Genomic DNA, 17977 nt, shown 5'->3' with positions numbered 1-17977 from the left:
GTTGAAAATGATAATGCCCCTCTAATAGTAAGTGCAGGAGGACTGCACTACATGCAAAACAAAAATCTACAAGAAAACCCGCATATACGACAGACAACAGACATGGCTTCGTAGTCATTGTAAAATGAAATACATACTTTCAATTTATTTTACCCAGCATTTTGAATTCAGGTATTACCTAAAGGAAAGTTTTCATGATCTTCAAAATTTTCCAACCAAACTGCAAATATTTTAGTATCTGGTCCGACCATGTGAGCAACCTGTCGACCTTGTCTTTTGCCTCTATTTCCAGTATTTGACTGAACTTCTGGTGGTGAGCCTGGACTATCTCTGTTTGACCTATCACCTTTATTAGAATCTAATAATAATGATTTGGGTTTATTAATGTAACCCTCATTAACTGTACTTCTTGTTGGGGATTTCTCTAGAAAATAAATATCATATTGAAATAGATAACAGGGGTCTTTAGCTGCGGGAGGAACCAGAGGACTCAGAGGAAACCCACGAGTTTGGACAGAAGAACCAACTCCTTGAAACCACGCCACTTGACTCAATGACAGACCTTTTGATCTAAAGTGCATGCTTTAGACTATTCAGCCACCCAAACTCACATTAAAAAGAGATGGAGATAATCTGATGGATCATGAATGAGCTTGTTCTCCATTCATTATATTCACTGATTGAACCATATAAGTTTAGCGACAGTTATCATTAAAAAAAGTCACAGGTTTATTTGATTACTTCAGCTAACAAATAAGAGTAATAATATCAGCAGAGATAATATCAACAAGTGTACACTCATTACAGTACATGTGTATGAGTCATACATTTAACATTATTCATTTAGGAATAAAAAAAGAACTCATTCAAGGTCCAATATTTAAAGATGCATTACCTATAATAGTTTAATAAGCGGTTTCCATGCAAGATACGCCCACATTTTGCAAGAGATGGACAGAAAACAGGCTAAAAAAAAAAAGTGCTATTTTCGTACAATCAGGGGACATATTCCCGGAAGTTATGGTCCGAGATACGCAAATATCAAAAGGAATTGAAATCTCTGGGATATAAACATATCATATAATTTAAGTTTCATCACAATCAGATAATAATTCTGACCTCTAGAGGGTCCACAACCCTGTCTTTTTTATGGATTAATGTGTTGTGATTAGTGCCCGAGAGCAGCTCGCTGAGTTGAATTGTCGGCACCATATAAATTAATTGTGGCTCTAGACTGACGAGATGGACCACAAGCTAAAAACGCAATTTTTCGTACAATCAGGGACCATAATTCAGTTAGTTGCAGTCCGATACACGTGAATATTGAAACTGAGATCTTTGGGTTATACACATACATTTCAAGTTTCATCTAAACTGAATAAAAATTGTGACATGAGAGAGAGAGAGAGAGAAATGGGGTTTAACGTCCACTCGACACAAACTAGGTCATTTCGTGACTAACATATGGTTTAATTTTATTTCAATAATTCGCTTGCGCATAGGGGTCTTTAGCAGTGGGAGGAAACCGGGGGACCCGGAGAAAACCCACAGCAGTGGGAGGAAACCGGGGGACCCGGAGAAAACCCACAAGGTTGGACAGGCGACCCTACTTCTAGTCACATACAACCAGGGATTCGAAACCACGCCAGTCGACTCAATGACAGACTTCATGATACAGCGCGCGCACGCTAACCAATCAGCCATCCAACCCCCCTGTGACATTAGATGTCCACAAGCTTAAAATGTGATTTTTCATACAATCAGGGGCCATAATCCATGAAGTTTCGATCCGATACATGCCAATATTGAAAGGATCCAAGATCTTTTGCAGATAAGCCTATATTTCAAGTCTCGTCAAAATCTGATAAGAATTGTGACCTGTAGAGTGGCCACAAACAAATTATGAATGGGCGTCTGGGCAGACAACAATATACATCTACATGAAAATGTGGGCGTATAAAAATAGATAATGAGAAATGAATATACTGAAAATTTCAATAAAATTACTTTATTCTGAGGGAAGTTATGACAATTTGATCTCGATTATCAAGTACCATTGCTACGATAATAACAAAGTCTTGATTATCCATTTTATCGTTAAATTTTTGAATGATGAGAGGGTTTAAACTCATTCAATATCTGAGCCATTGGATGACCTAGAGAGTTGATTATGGGCTTGTAACGTAAATAAATGTCTAAATAATCATTGATACAAAATTTGAAAAGAGAAAAAAGATTTGCATAGCCAGATTTAGTTCTTACATAATGCATCTTTAAGATAATTAAAATTAGACCTGTAAAGTAATTTAGCATTTAAATGTTAATATGTGTCCAAAATTTTACCGGAATCTGAGAAGGTTGTATTCATACGTAGATGTGTTGCATCCGGTGATGGTACAACAAACGCTACTTCTGATGAGACATCAGCCCAATATAATACTTGCTGTCTACCATTATATAAACTACCCCCTGTACCAGTCTGATAATCATCATCTATAATAAATATATATATAATATATAAACTACCTCCTGTATCAGTCTGATAATCATCACCTATAATGAATATATATAATATATAAACAAACTCCTGTATCAGTCTGTTAATCATCATCTATACTATTCAAAAAAAGTAGGGGATATTTGATTTTGGGGGCATAATACTAAAATATGCAAATGACTACGAAAAAAGTCACTATAGAACCTAACAGAAGAAACATTTCCAGTTACATGTGACGCCCAAACGCACCAATAGCTACCGCATGGAATGCAGGTGATGCTTGGGATCATCATGGGGGTCCAACCCAAGATTTGCACGACTCTGACTTTGAATGTTACAGTCATTGTGGCATTGAATTCCAGGGTGGAAACATCAGTTTAATTGTTTTAGTGACCAGAAAACAAATTTTGATATGCGTCGGCTTACCCAAAATGAAAGGTTACGTGCCCTTGGCATGCTACAGATCGGCACAACACAGGCGGTTGTGGCGCGGACGATGAATGTTTCTCAGTCTGTCATAAGCAGGCTATGGTCCAGATACCGTGATACACAATCTGTACAGGACAGACCACGCTCAGGTCGACCAAGGGCGACAACTCAAGCCCAGGATCGATTTATCCGTACCTTGGCCTTGAGAAATCGTGTCATCACAGCAAATCAGATCAGCGCTCGTCTTCAAACAGACACTGGTGTGAGAGTGAGTGGCCAGACGATTCGGAATCGACTGCATAGGGGTCACCTTCGCGCCCGACGTCCTCGCGTGATCCCTTGTTTGAGAGATCATCACATTCAGGCAAGACGTCGTTGGTGTAGGGATCGTCAACACTGGGATAATCGACGCTGGAGCAATGTGATGTTTTCAGATGAGTCAAGGTTCACTGTTGATTTTTTGGACAGACGTAGGAGGGTGTGCCGTCGTCGAAACGAGCGCTTCCAAGACGTTAACGTCATCAGACATGATCGATTTGGGGGTGGTTCTGTTATGGTGTGGGGAGGCATCACTGTTGCTGGAAGAACGGCTTTACATGTTGTTGCAGGGCGTGTTACAGATCAGTACTACCGGGACAACATCTTGGCAGTCTATGTTGTGCCGTTCGCACGACGTCATGTCCGCCGTTTCATCTTCCAGGATGACAACGCAAGATGTCACAGGGCCAGGATCGTTACAGGTTACCTCCAACAACAGAACATCACCACATTACCTTGGCCAGCACTGAGTCCCGACCTCTCCCCATCGAGCACATCTGGGACATGCTTGGACAGAGGTTACGTCAACGTCAACAACGTCCTGCCAATTTCCAAGAACTTGCTGCTGCGTTGCAACAGGAATGGGACAATCTGGACCAAGATGACCTTAGACGTCTCATTAGGAGTATGCCACGTCGGATCAATGCTTGTTTGGCAAACAGAGGAGGATTTACCCGTTACTGACTTGGTTGTGATGCTGTGGTAACTTTGCTGTTTGACCCCGGGTATCATTTTACCCTTATTATGGTCAGTCTGTGCCTTACTTAGTCTAACGATCATTTGGTTTAAATCGATGAATGTGAACTTCATTTCATTTTGTCATTTGTTTCTTCGTCAGTTTCATTAGGTGACTTTAATAACACTTAAAAATCAAATATCCCCTACTTTTTTTGAATAGTATATAATAAATATATATAATATATAAACAAACTCCTGTACCAGTCTGATAATCATCATCTACAATAAATATATATAATATATAAACTAACTCCTGTACCAATCTGATAATCATCATCTACAATAAATATATATAATATATAAACTACCTTCTGTATCAGTCTGATAATCATCATCTATAATAAATATATAAAATAAAATATGCACAATCATTAGTCTGAGTGGGCTAGATTGTACATCGGGAGTTAATGTAGTAGGTTACATCAACATCTTTGGAAAAATTGTATATATTTGCCCTTTTACGGCACCCGGAAAAATTCCTACTGGGCAAAGCACAATTGCTTATACACATTTGAATAGGTACTACAAGATCAAATATTTCTAGAAAATTCTGGAAAATATATAAATTTGAATTTTCATAGTGCCCCTACATTAAAGCCAACCTACCCCTACCACTAATGAAGACATCAAATGTATCTGAACAAATTGTTCACAACCCCCCAAAAAAAAGAATCCACCAAATGTGGTTAAATGCATCATGCCATTTGGAAAAAGTTGAAAAATGATTTAGATTTATTCCTACCCCACAGAACTTTATTTGCAAAATTCTGGCTATACCACTGTAATCTATGATGAAATAAACTTACCATCAACTTCTTCACTGTCCATGATTTTCCAGCTAGTTGATATATGACCAGTCCATCCAGCATGACGTCTAACATCAACAGGCCAACCAAGAGAATGTAGGAACTCCAAAAACTGAGATTGAACCCTTGAGGATGTCGTCTAAAAATAAAAGTTTCAAAACATTTTTAAAAAAATATACTGGAATATTAAGCATAATGTAAATTCATATTTAATTGTTGATATATCAAATTTAAAGGAGCTAAACTTCTATGATTCAGGTCAAACTAAATTGTTAAATTGGGATGATTTGATGTGTTATTTTTGATAAAATCTAAAAACAATTAAATATTTGTTTTGAAACACAAAGTGGAAGTAGTTTGTTTAATAATTTAGTTTCATTCTTGGCTTAGACTGTTGATAGTGGAGGCCAAAATCCGCTATATCTCAACATTGTCCCTTTCTGTGGACATAAAATTCTAAATTTAGACAGATATCCTTTTTACAAGCCAAATCAAGATATCACACCAGAAAATCTAGATGAACTTTCTCGGGCCAACATTATGGTGAAGCGGTGATATATTTGAATGTTTTTTTTTAGGGACCACAAGCTAAACAAGAGCATCGGTACATATGCAAAATATGCGTCCATATTCCTGGGGGTCGGGACATGCATCAAAATAAATAACTGCTCTCTTTACGGTATAAGGAATAAATATGCAAAGTTCCAAGATGATGCATTCAGAATTGCAGTCTGTAGATGATTAACACAAAAATTGGGTGTGGATCAGCCCCTGAGGGTTGGATATGGAACAATACAAATAGGTACAAGCCTATGATGGATCATGCCGAATCGGGTGCAAATCTGTTAATAATTGCAACCTGTAGATTATTTACAGACAAAATATTAACAAAATCAATAGTTGCCGTCCTTAGGGTATAAGGAATAAGTATAACAAGTTCCAAGATAATCCATTCAAAACTGTGGCCTTCAGATGCTAAAATCAAAAAATGTATGTGGCTCTGCCTCTGGGGGTTGGGACATGCACCAAAATCAATATTTGCCGTCCTTAGGCTATATAGAATACATATGCCAAGTTCCAAGACGATCCATTAAGAATTGTGGGCTGTAGGCAACACACAGACACACAAAAAACAAATGGGTGTGGCTCTGCCCCTGGCAGTCGGGCATTCACCAAAACCAATAGGAATCACCCTTAGGGTATTAAGAATAGGTATGCAAAGTTTCAAAAGGATCTGTAAAAAATTGCGGTCTGTAAGGCAACACACAAACACAAAAATTGGGTGTGGCTCTGTCCCAGGGGGTCGGGCATGCACCTAGAAATAAAAGAGGTCATCCTTAGGATATAAGGATTAAGTATAAAAAGTTTTCAAGAATATCCTTTAAGAATTGCGGCCTGTAGGCGACACACAGACACACAAAGAGAAACTGGGTTTTACTCTGCCCCTAGGGGTTAGACATGTACCACAAACAATAGGGATGATCCTTAGGGTATAAGGAATAAGTAAGCAAAGTTTTAAGATGATCCGTTAAGAAATGCAGCCTGTAGACGACAAACAAACAAATACAAAAATTGGGCGTGGCTCGGCCCATGGGAGTCGGACATGCACCAAAAACAACAGCGATCATCCTTAGGCTATAAGTATTTAAGTTTCAAGACAATCCATTATGAATTGGGACCTGTAGGTGACTTACACCCACACATGTATACATACATACACATACAAACACACAGGAGCGACCAACATTATAGTGTAACTGTGATATATTTGAACGTTATTTTTATTTGGACAAAAATTGTGACCTCAATAGGGACCACACGCTAAAAACATGATTTTTTGTACAATCAGGGACCATAATTCAGGAAGTTACGATCTGATATGCGCTAATATCAAAAGGAACCAAGATCTTTGGGTTATAAGCATGCATTTCACGTTTCATCCAAATCGGATGAAAATTGTGACCTCCAGAGTGTCCACAAGCCAAAAACGTGATTTTTCGTACAATCAGGGGCCATAATCCATGAAGTTACAGTCTGATACATGCCAATTTCGAAAAGAACAGAGATCTTTGGGAGAAAGACCTATATTTCAAATTTCGTCAAAATCGGATAAAAATTGTGAACTGTAGAGTGTAGAGTGCCCACAAACAAATTGTGAACAGACGTCCAGACAGCATGGGCGACAACAATATATGTCCACATAAAAATGACATTATTTTTGATCCTCTATACTATTCCGATTGGGAAAAGTATTCACAGAATCCCTCTAAGCTACAGTTTTTATGGAAAAAAAGTTCTAGTATCAGTAAGACTTACACTAACTTAAAATGACAAGCAAATTCTGCTAAGGCGCAAGAAACACTTCTCTGTGAATAAAGTGTTAAAAGTCATATAACAAACTGTCGCAATCAATGTCTGTCTCATATCATTGGTGTTAGTCTACAATAAAATTCTACCATACCATCTAAAATCAATAGTGTACTTACAACATTACTAAGTATTTCTGTGAGAGTTTTTTGCCCAGGTTTAACATAGAATATATGAACAGTATCATTATCTCTACTGGGTATACTATCCAAAGATTCCATATCAGTAAACATGGCTGTATTAGTTGTATCTAACATAACCAAATCAGGTGGTATACTTGTATTAGCTGGCTCCTGAAACAATATACCAATAATAATTATAGTAAAGATAAAGATGGGAAATAAAGACTCAAGCCATTCCCCACTTTTGAATTGTAAAATTGTTTTAACGATTCTTATACTGTAAAACAAGAAATCAATATGTCATGAAATTGATGCGATTGGAAAAAGGGTCGAAATGCATATTGAATTTAACTCAAAATGACATATCCTACTCGTTCCTCAGTTGACAGTGATTCTCAACAAAGAAATAACATACAGTTACTAAATTGTAACATTGTCTTGTCAATAATAACCTTAATCAACCTTTCATCTAATTCTTCATTATTACATAACTCACACTTAACACAAGCTAGGCTATTTTGGGGTACTGACTGCATGTAATGATGATCTTTAATTAGTATTGGGGTAAATTTTGAGAAAATCTATGAGATTATGAGGTGATCCTATACACTGTCTTACACTTGACTCAATGACAGACCTAACAATCTAAAGTGCATGTGTCAGACCACTCGGTGATAATTCATCAGCTCAGATTTGCCAGGTAGTTATTATCAATTAATACAAAGACATGACCTTATTCAAATTTTCATATACACCCTATTCAAATTAAATCACAAGAAATAAAATAACAGTAAAAATAAAGTTAATTTGGAAAACAAAATCCAACGAAATCTTCTGTCTGTAAGATTTTTGGTAACTAGAGGAAAGTAATCTGCTTTAGATTTTGGTTAAGACAGAGTCTAACTTTATGACAACAGAAATGATCAAAATTTGTTTTTTTTATAATAAGAGTCAGATATGGATGATTTAGAGTATTACATGATAAAGTATAAATAATCTATACTCTATAATAGATCTACCTTCAGGGTCTCTAGAGACAGAAAACCATAATGAGATAAAAATAATCTCGCCGTCTGATACTCATGGGTGATTCTGAAAATGTATAGAGTGTAATATAATGATCAATCATTTATCAAAGACAAACAGTATAAATGTAATTAGCTAACAAAAACACAGGTTGCCAGTCATCTCGAGGGCTCTTATAACAATTTAAAGGGGTGTGTATCTAATAAAATGTCAGTTAACGCAGTTATAATTTTCTCTCTTTATCAAACTATAAAATGTTGGAAGCCAGCATTAAAGCATAATTTAGGGTGAGTTTTCTAAGGTATTTTCTCTTGCCAGGAAAGGTAATATACTCTCTATATCATCCTATAAAATGTTGAAAGCAAGCATCAAAATCGCTAATATTTGGGACCTTTAAATTGCCACAAATGGGTTGCAATGCATATAATAATGTAATATGAATGTGTATACTGATTTACATTCAATCGGTTCCGTTTTTACTCTAATTTCACATCAGTTATATTTGGCGAAATATGCGAGATGTCTCAATCGAATGGCAATCTCTAGTCTGGTATTCAACACTTTAAAGCGAAAAGATGAATTCAAACAGAGTGGTTTAAAGGTCACCGGAAAAGGTTCATACTTTTTTTTAAATAATGCAAGTAATTATGGCAAAATATCCTTTCCATAAGTATATCCTGAACCCGAATGTCAATATTACCTACAACAGGTAAATTTCAACATTAGTAAATTCCGCCGTTCTCCGTGGGTAGTCGTAACTTTCTGTCAATAAGCAATCCGTGACGTCATTTTAGTCCTTCTGCACATAGAAATATAGACTAGAATATGAGCAGAAGGACTAAAATGATGTCACAGATCAAACCCAACACCATATGGCAAGACAAATCTACCTTGGCAAAAATTAAATGATTATATAAAGAAACTGTAACAGAGAGAAATAAACTAAAAGACAAAAAGTGTACATACTGGGGTTGTTTACATTCTGTTTCAGGGTTTGGATATGCTGTTTTTTCCTTTTCTTTTCTAGATCGCTCACTCACTTCTTTCTCAAAACAGATCTGTTTCTCAATAAAACCTTTAAATTTATCTATTTCTACTGCTTCTTTCTCACTTACGAGTGATTCTAAAGTAGGAATACTTTTATCACTGAAATTATATACATGTACGATAGAAAATCAGGACTCAAAATAATGAAAATATATTTGTAACAGGTTCCAGTACAAGATGGAGGTCACAAAGAATTTCAGAGAAAGAGAGAAACAGAGAACTGGGGTAAGGTTTAATGTCTGCTCAACACAATCTAAGTCATTTTTGTGACTAGACTAACATATGGCACAGTTTTTAATTCAATAATTCGCTTGGGTGTAGGAGTCTTAAACAGTGGGAGTAACCTGGAAGATCAAGAAAAAAAACTAGAGTGTTACAGGCAACCCTACTCCTTGTCACTTACAACCTTGGGATCAAAACCACACAACTTGACTCAATGCCTGACCTTATGACCTAAAGGGCATGTGTTAGACAGGTTGACTACCCAATCCCCCTTTATTGTGTACAAGCCCACCGTGAGGCTGCAGTCCCCTGCCGCAAACCAAAAATAAATAGATGATGCATATCAATTAATTGCACATTTATCTTTTTGAAAAGTATTGAGCAGTCAAACTGATTGTCTATACTTAGTCTAAGCAGAAAATGTTCACAATCGACCCCATTCAAGGTTTTGAAGTATCTGGTAGTGAAACTATACACTAAGTTTCATCACTCTCCATCAGTTAGAATCAAAGTTATCTTATCCAAAAGCATCGACCAATGAAATTGTTTAGGTCTGCTTAGCTTCAGCGGGAAATGTTAATCATTGAACTTGGCAGCGGGAAATGTTAATCATTGAACTCGGTCAAAACATGCACTTACATCTACATCAAGTTTAAACATTCTACCTCAATTAAAAGCAGAATTGTTATGTTCCAAAGTCTCAACCAATCAAATTGTTTATCTCTGCTTAGCCGTAATGCGCATGATCGAACTCCATCATGACATTCATCCAATAAACACCTAAACCAAGTTTGAACATTCTAGCTCAATTAGAAGGAGATTTATTGTGTCCCAGAAATTGTGACAGACAGACAGGCAGACAGACCCATTGTAATATTCCCCTGCTTGTTTCGAAAGGTGGGGGAAATAAATATAAGTTTATTTACAATTCTGGACATAATGTCCACCCTTTATACATTATGTAATAATTTGTGTATGACAAAGTCTGTGACAGCTGCCTTATGTCCACACTTGTTATCTATACTGCAAGTACAATCTGCCAAGATCATTTGTCAGTCTCAGCAATCAAGCTCATGGAATTTATTTAATTCATATAAAAATAACATACGCTTTACATAATGGTATTTTATCAACACTCTCGGGATAAAATCGGTTTTTAACATTGTGACGTACACCCACATTTTCCATGGGAACTGGACGACTTGGTTCAGACAGATGAGCTCTTGATGAAATCTAAAACAAAAGAAGTTATTGATAATCTTACAAGTACACCATGAAGTCATTTTCTAAATAAAGAGCAACAAGTACTTTAACAATCACTCAATACAGAAGTTTCTTTCTCCATTGTTTGCCAAGAAATTCACAATTACCGTTTAGAAGCTTTTAAAAATCTAATCTCTTCAAATTAAAATTTATATGAAATATTTTACAACACAGAATGTACATGTGAGAACAATATACATTAATTTATAATTCATAAAAATCTACATAATTTTGGGTAATAATAGATTCATATGGGTTCGATATGAAATTAAAAAATCTATAAATTTCTGCTACTTTAATTTTGATTTGATTAAAGCGAGAATTTCATATTTTCTAAGAAAGTCAAAACATAATTATTTCTATGTCTTTTGCTCAATAGGTTGTCAACTCACTATTATACGATCATAGGTATCATTCTCACACTTAAAAAACATTCACCCCAGAAATAATAACACAATTACCTTCCTTGTTTTTCTATTACCCCCATGGAATAGCTATCTTCAAACATTTGAATTTGAAGTTGAAAATGATATTTTTGCCAATTTCTCAACTGGTAATAGTGAATTATAGGATTAATAGGATTATTCTTTAACAAGGTAGGACTATTTATAGATACCATCTATTTTAAGGCTTTATTTTAATACATTTTAAAAATATAACTTAAAAATATGAAATTATCACTTTAAAATCATCAGATTTTCAATTCATTTTATATTCAATACTTCATATTTTACCAGATTCAATTTTACTGAACATCTGACAGGTTGTACGAAGATCTTTATTTCTTTTCATTTATTTGTGGGTTATTTAAAAGACAATATTGGTATCAGTTCAGTCATTATCAAATACATGTAGGTGATAGAACTGTTTAAACCTGTTACAAATATGATTTTAACACAGAGATCATTGCTACGATAGATGCGTAATGAAGATTTCAAGAAACAGAAGTGCTGAAAGGAAAACACAAGTTATCCTTCTATATAGCTGACTGAAGTGACGAGTGATAACAGATACATGTGTGAATTTCAGCTCACTAATAATTCCTTCGAAGACTAAACGTTGTTACATGTATGTGAGACTGTGAGAGGATATCTGACAATTCAAAAAAGTAATTGAATGTCACTAGATAAGAGAAAAAGAAAAAAATAGAAATAGTCCGTACATTCCCTTGTTTTTATTCATAAATCTTTATTACGCATCTATCGTAGCAATGATCTCTGTGTTATAATAATAAACTTGTTAAACCAGTTCTATCACATATGTTATAATGACTGACACCAATATTGTCCTTTAACAACTCTTCCAGATCCTAGTATATTGAAGGCAAGAGAAACGATATTTTGAACTATAAAAAACAAAAGGAAATAGGGTCTGTGTTTTAATCAGATTGACAGGTTGTATCACTGTGTTGCGATTCCAATTTTGTACTTTAAAACACAGATGTTCCAATTCAGTCATGACATTATACCAGTGATTATAAACTCAATAAAGTCGAGAGCATAACTATACACTGACATGAGCTGTGATAACATTCACTGTTCTAATCATATGTTAGATCTTATGTAGTGTAGAAAATCAGAACTATAATCACAAAGCAAAAAAAAAAGATATAATGATACCTTTTGAGCTCTGGGTGCATGTCTTAGTTGCATTGTCCAAGCATGTCTTCCAAATGGACCTCGAATAAGGGCAGTAACTGTTGGTAGTGGATCTAATAATACAAAAACAATAAAAATACAATTTCAGACAGTTTTTATACAAAATACAACTTCAATGTAAATCAAAATTTGTTGACTATGCTAAATCTAGATATAAATAACAGTATTTTTGGAAAATCTTTAAAGTAAATCTGTAATTTATTGTTGAATTATTTAAAACATAAGTAGAAAATTACCTTCAATATTTCCTAATGGCTGTTCCAATAAACCAACAATAATAGAATTATCTATTACAAAATAACGGAAAGGTGTTCCTTGTTCTGGTAAAGCTGAACCTTTAGCATATTTTAACAATGATCTTTCATCAAGTAGTGAAAAGAGTGATTCTGGACCACATGGTGGTGGAAAAGCTCCCTAAAAGACATTAAAAACAATTTTATATATAATATCAAAGGTGAATCCTGCCTTATTGTCAATCAAATAATAAAATCTCTTGATCGTAGACATTTTATAGCATATTATCACATTCTACTTGTCTGAAGTTGACTGTATAAGACATAATCAATTTAGTTTTTGGGTATATATCCCATGATGAACCTGGGAAACCTTTCAAATCTAGATCAATTTAATACACATGTACATGGAATATTAATAGAAAGATACATGTCAAATCTAGGTCTATTTTATATACATGTACAGGGGGGTGGGGGGTGGGTGGGGAAGAATCCTGTCAAATCTAGATCAATTTAATACATGTACATGATAGAGAAAGAAAAATATCAAATATAGATCAATTTAAAAGACTATAAAATATTACCACTTGATCTATAATACAGGTTAAAACAGCTTCAGCTGCATCTTTTACTCTCATTGATGCCGGCATTAACTGTTTATCTCCTTTAAATTTAGGTGGATCACTCACACGATTCTAAAATATTACGAAATAAGATTTCAAAGACAAAAAAAAAAAATAGTACCTATCTGACTGATTAAAATTGTCATTTCTCCCAAATCAAGGTTCATATTGTGAATATAAAATAAAAATTCATTCAGGATACTAATATCATTCATTAGATAATTCAAAAAAACAAAATGTGCTCATTACATGCTAATTATAAACAAAATGTATCTAATATATTTTTAATTAAATCAAAGAATAAATAGAAAAATATAATTGATAAAACAAAAAAATCTATATTAATTATGTTTGCATTGTTGGAATATATCCAATTAAGTTATATGCACAAACAAAAAATTAATTAACTCATTTAATCAACAAATTATGTTATTATGCATGACATAAAAATGAGTGCTCGATATGATGTATTACATAAGACAAATTTTATAAATAACAATCCAAACTAAAGCTTTATGATATACAAGAATTGCAGAAAACAAACCAAACATGCTTCTTAGATAAAGAATAAGAATATTCTTCCATCCATCTATAACCCAGGCCAGACAGAAATGTATTTGCATTGCATACACTCAAGTTATGCCTACTTCTTCAACCACCATATTTGAATCCTATACTAGCCTACATTACGATATGGAGCCATTCATTCACTCAACAGTTCTAAATTGATTATCATATTGGTATTACTCATAGATTTCTATCATTTTTCAAAATCAATTTGTAACAACAAGGACCACAAATTCAGACATGTATACCAGTCTAAAATACAACTTCAGACTGTTTGCTATTTTCTATGCCAACAAAAATGAGATTCTTAAGCTACTTGTCCTGAAAGTGATTTACCATGTTAAAAAAATGAATTCTTGTTATAGGTGTCTCCAACAATTTTATATAGTTGTATGTAAGGTGACCAATAATGCTGATAAAAATTAAAACTTCTCTTGTTTCTCTAAAAACTAAACATTGTGCTCTTAAAGCCGCTGATCGTCAATAGATTGATTTTGAATCCCTTGCTAACTACAATATTGTGAAAGCTGAATCTCTAAAAGAAATATCAGTCTAAAAATGGTTCAATTTCGTTCAGTTTTTATAAATAATGAATTGGAAATTTCGCAAACTTTGGCGTCCTCTGCCGACGATATAAACAAACCATGGTCACCTTTGTTTCTCTAAAAACTAAACATCGTGCTCTTAAAGCCGCTGATCGTCAATAGATTGATTTTGAATCCCTTGCTAACTACAATATTGTGAAAGCTGAATCTCTAAAAGAAATATCAGTCTAAAAATGGTTCAATTTCGTTCAGTTTTTATAAATAATGAATTGGAAATTTCGCAAACTTTGGCGTCCTCTGCCGACGATATAAACAAACCATGGTCACCTTTATATAAGTGATGATTAAAAAAATTCTTTTGATAGACCTATTAATCCAATCGAATCCACGCCGGGGAATTATCTACCACTGATATTTGGTTTTGTTTTCTTAATTAAATGTTACATAATCAATCTGAATACATTTTAGCATGGATTAAGCATCGAAAAATTAGATAATGACCAAGAAATGCATGACTTGGATCGGCGACTTTAACGTTACAAAAGCTACTACAGCGAAAATCAAACCGAACAGCAACTATCTAAATGCAACAGGAACGATTATAAGTTATTTTTATATTTAATATGAAACTAATAAAATTTTAGGCACAAAATGCATAAAGAGAAGTCTAGAAATATGTTGAAACTACAAGATGGACAGCCGAACACTACAATAGTTAGTGTTGAAGCTGTGAGTGTACTACATATACAGTAATGATGAATCTATACCTTCGACATAGCAACAGATTTATTATCTCGTATCTTGATTGTCTGTGTTTCTGTTACTTTAACCTGTGTTTTAGTCATGCATTGAAAGCAGAAGAAATAAATTTTGCATTAAATACAGAAAGGAACTAAAGACACATATTTAACATCATCATATTTAAATTAAGGAAACAGAGAGGAAAACATGGATAAAATTTTATTAAGATAAAAATGCTACCAAAGACCAAGTTTTTAATTGGTATACAATCATAGCTTGCTGTATCACATGACGAAACAACTTGTGTCAAGAATCAAAAGAAATAACACAAGATATAAATAATAAACGATTAGAATTTGGTGTTTACTGTCAGAATTATATTGGTCATAGTGTTATTTATTTTGTTTATTGCAACAAACTGTTTTGTCATGATGATGTGTATTTCTAAATATTCGAAGCTAATGCTCATAAGGAATTATAGTGCACAAAAAATTCATTATTTTGATTGAAGCAATCATTAAGGCAAAATATGATGATGCTCAAATTAATACATTTTATTTAACAGCGGCAGCTACCATGGTTCAATTAGTTTAAAGATTTAGATAAATATCGCAGTATATGAAAGAAAGTTAATTTAAGAAAAAATAAAACAGTTTCATTCACACACCTTCCACAAAAGGTAAAGAAACCGAATACGTAAAAACTAAAAATACAAATAATAACCACAACCTAAATTAAACAGGTGAAATAAATTTGAAATCATAACACATGAATTAAATTAATAAAACCAAGATAATGCAGTGTTTCTTTTTTTAATGGCATTGATGACTAAATCAAAATCAGTGAACACAATATATCTACATTGCAAGCATTGAAATTATTGTGTGTGAATAGTGTCTTGCAATGAATTTTGTAAAATAGTGTTCTATGAAATGGGATGTTCCAGTAACCACCAGCCCAAATTTTCCATCTTGCCTGATCAAACAAATTTAGTTTTGAGAATATTTAACAATTTTCTATTTTCAGGAAAAAAAATGTATTTCTGAAGAAAATACTCCGTGCCCAATGATAACAGTTGGTAAGAGAAAGGGAGAAAAGTATTGTAACACTTTCACTGATAAATACAAAGATCTTCGTTGTTCTTTATTTCTTTGGATTTTATTTGGGGGGGGGGGGCAGTGAGTAAGACGTTGGCATTTAATTCCTTTGTTGGCCGCGAAAGTTCATCAGGATTTTCTGGCTTGGTTCCACCTTGTCAGTGATGGCAAAAATTTACTCATAGCACACTGTATAGCATATTCCCGTCTTCATTAGCCCAGTAGGATGTTAAACCCCATTTCATTTCATTGCATTTGTCATTTGGTCACAATAAACAGATGTTTATTGCATAAATAGGAGAATAAACATGGGGGATATATACTTGTTTCTATAAAGAGAGAGCTAGATGTTTATATTTAAGTCTGCTACAAATATCATTCTTTACAATTTTACATTCAATACCAAAAAAGCAGACGGTGACGATAATAGAAACATGTTGAGTGAAATATTTGCTGACGATGACACGTAATTTTATAAATATAGTAGTGAAAGTAGCTGGGATTGATTCAAATCTGGATAAGAAAATAATCAACATATTCAAATTCAAGCATTTTGCATAAAATCGTAAGCAGGCGATCTGTTCCAGTCTGTCCAAGCTTAGCAGTGGAAGAGTTAATATCTCAATTTTCAAGAAAAAATAGTTTCTTGAATTAGAAGTCATGATGTATTTTGTATTTGTTAAGTAGACAATAATGTCACATTACCTGAGATTTAGAACCTGATATTCCTAGTTCTACAACTTCTAGTACAATATGTAGACAATCTTTATCATATAGCAAACAACTATGTTCTACCAACCATAGCTGTAGACATTTAAATGTGGCTACGATCACAGAGTGTAGATCACGAGTATGATGTTGAGCATGACGATTACACTGATTAGCTATAAAATCACAGATCCACTTGACAGTTCTTTTACACATCAATAAATTTGGAGGTTTGATAGAAACTTTAGCCAAACCAGCTAATAATTCGATAGCAGCAAGGGCAGTATTTAGATCAGATATCCATGATGACATCAAACGATTACAGACTAATGATGTCGCTTGACCAAATAATCCATATGCTGTATCTGAAAAACAAATGGTTGCAATCTATGGCCATAAACAAAACAAGTTATTTAACACCTGTGAAAGAAAAAAGACAAATAAAAGCAAAAACATATAAAGACTCAAATCACTCAATACAATCAGACATAGTCTAGAAATACACCAGGAACCATTTAGACTGTTATCAAATCAGATGTGCAACAACTCAAAACTATAAAAACTCCCTCGATACAGTCGAGAGCTTCAAGGAAGCCCATCAACAACGCCAATATCGGTGACTCCCCTACCAGCATGTTATGCCAGAATTGGCCTACATACATACAGACAGATACAGATACATTATCACAAATCTGATTTAGTCTGAATCAGTTCAAATTTAAAAAATATGTGGTCTAAGGGGAGATAATATGACTGAAAGGAGTTGTATACAGAGTTACTTCCCCTATCAGTCATATTCAGAAAGATCTCATTGCATCCGTGCAACTGACAATATATGACATATTATCATATGGCATTATTCATATCAAACTTTCTTGCATATTGTCACAAAGTTGAAATTGAGCAGTTTATGGTATCATATATGTAAGTCAACTGGATGCCTCCAGTAATTATTAATGTCAGTTAACAA

General features: G+C 34.1%; 1 protein-coding gene across 5 annotated transcripts in view; it reads right to left on the bottom strand.

Annotated features, from left to right (window-relative positions):
- LOC126820734 (ral GTPase-activating protein subunit beta) overlaps positions 1-17977 on the bottom strand; it is a 40681-nt gene that overhangs the window by 5109 nt on the left and 17595 nt on the right. For 2 of the 5 annotated variants that reach the window (XM_050548827.1, XM_050548828.1), the window contains 12 exons: positions 17005-17372; positions 15229-15291; positions 13311-13421; positions 12730-12907; positions 12455-12546; positions 10681-10805; positions 9270-9449; positions 8297-8369; positions 7275-7448; positions 4789-4927; positions 2344-2493; positions 179-424 (listed from right to left, as the gene is read on the bottom strand). In XM_050548827.1, coding sequence (XP_050404784.1) covers positions 179-424; positions 2344-2493; positions 4789-4927; positions 7275-7448; positions 8297-8369; positions 9270-9449; positions 10681-10805; positions 12455-12546; positions 12730-12907; positions 13311-13421; positions 15229-15291; positions 17005-17372 — 1899 coding nt within the window. The remainder of the gene's footprint in view (positions 1-178; positions 425-2343; positions 2494-4788; positions 4928-7274; positions 7449-8296; positions 8370-9269; positions 9450-10680; positions 10806-12454; positions 12547-12729; positions 12908-13310; positions 13422-15228; positions 15292-17004; positions 17373-17977) is intronic. The other 3 variants (XM_050548829.1, XM_050548832.1, XM_050548830.1) reach the window with 2 other exon arrangements.

Source organism: Patella vulgata, chromosome 5 (assembly GCF_932274485.2).
Source record: "Patella vulgata chromosome 5, xgPatVulg1.2, whole genome shotgun sequence".
In the NCBI taxonomy this organism is placed as follows: Eukaryota; Metazoa; Mollusca; class Gastropoda; family Patellidae; genus Patella; species Patella vulgata.
Note: the sequence above shows the minus strand (reverse complement) of the source record. Positions and strands in the feature narration are given on the sequence as shown.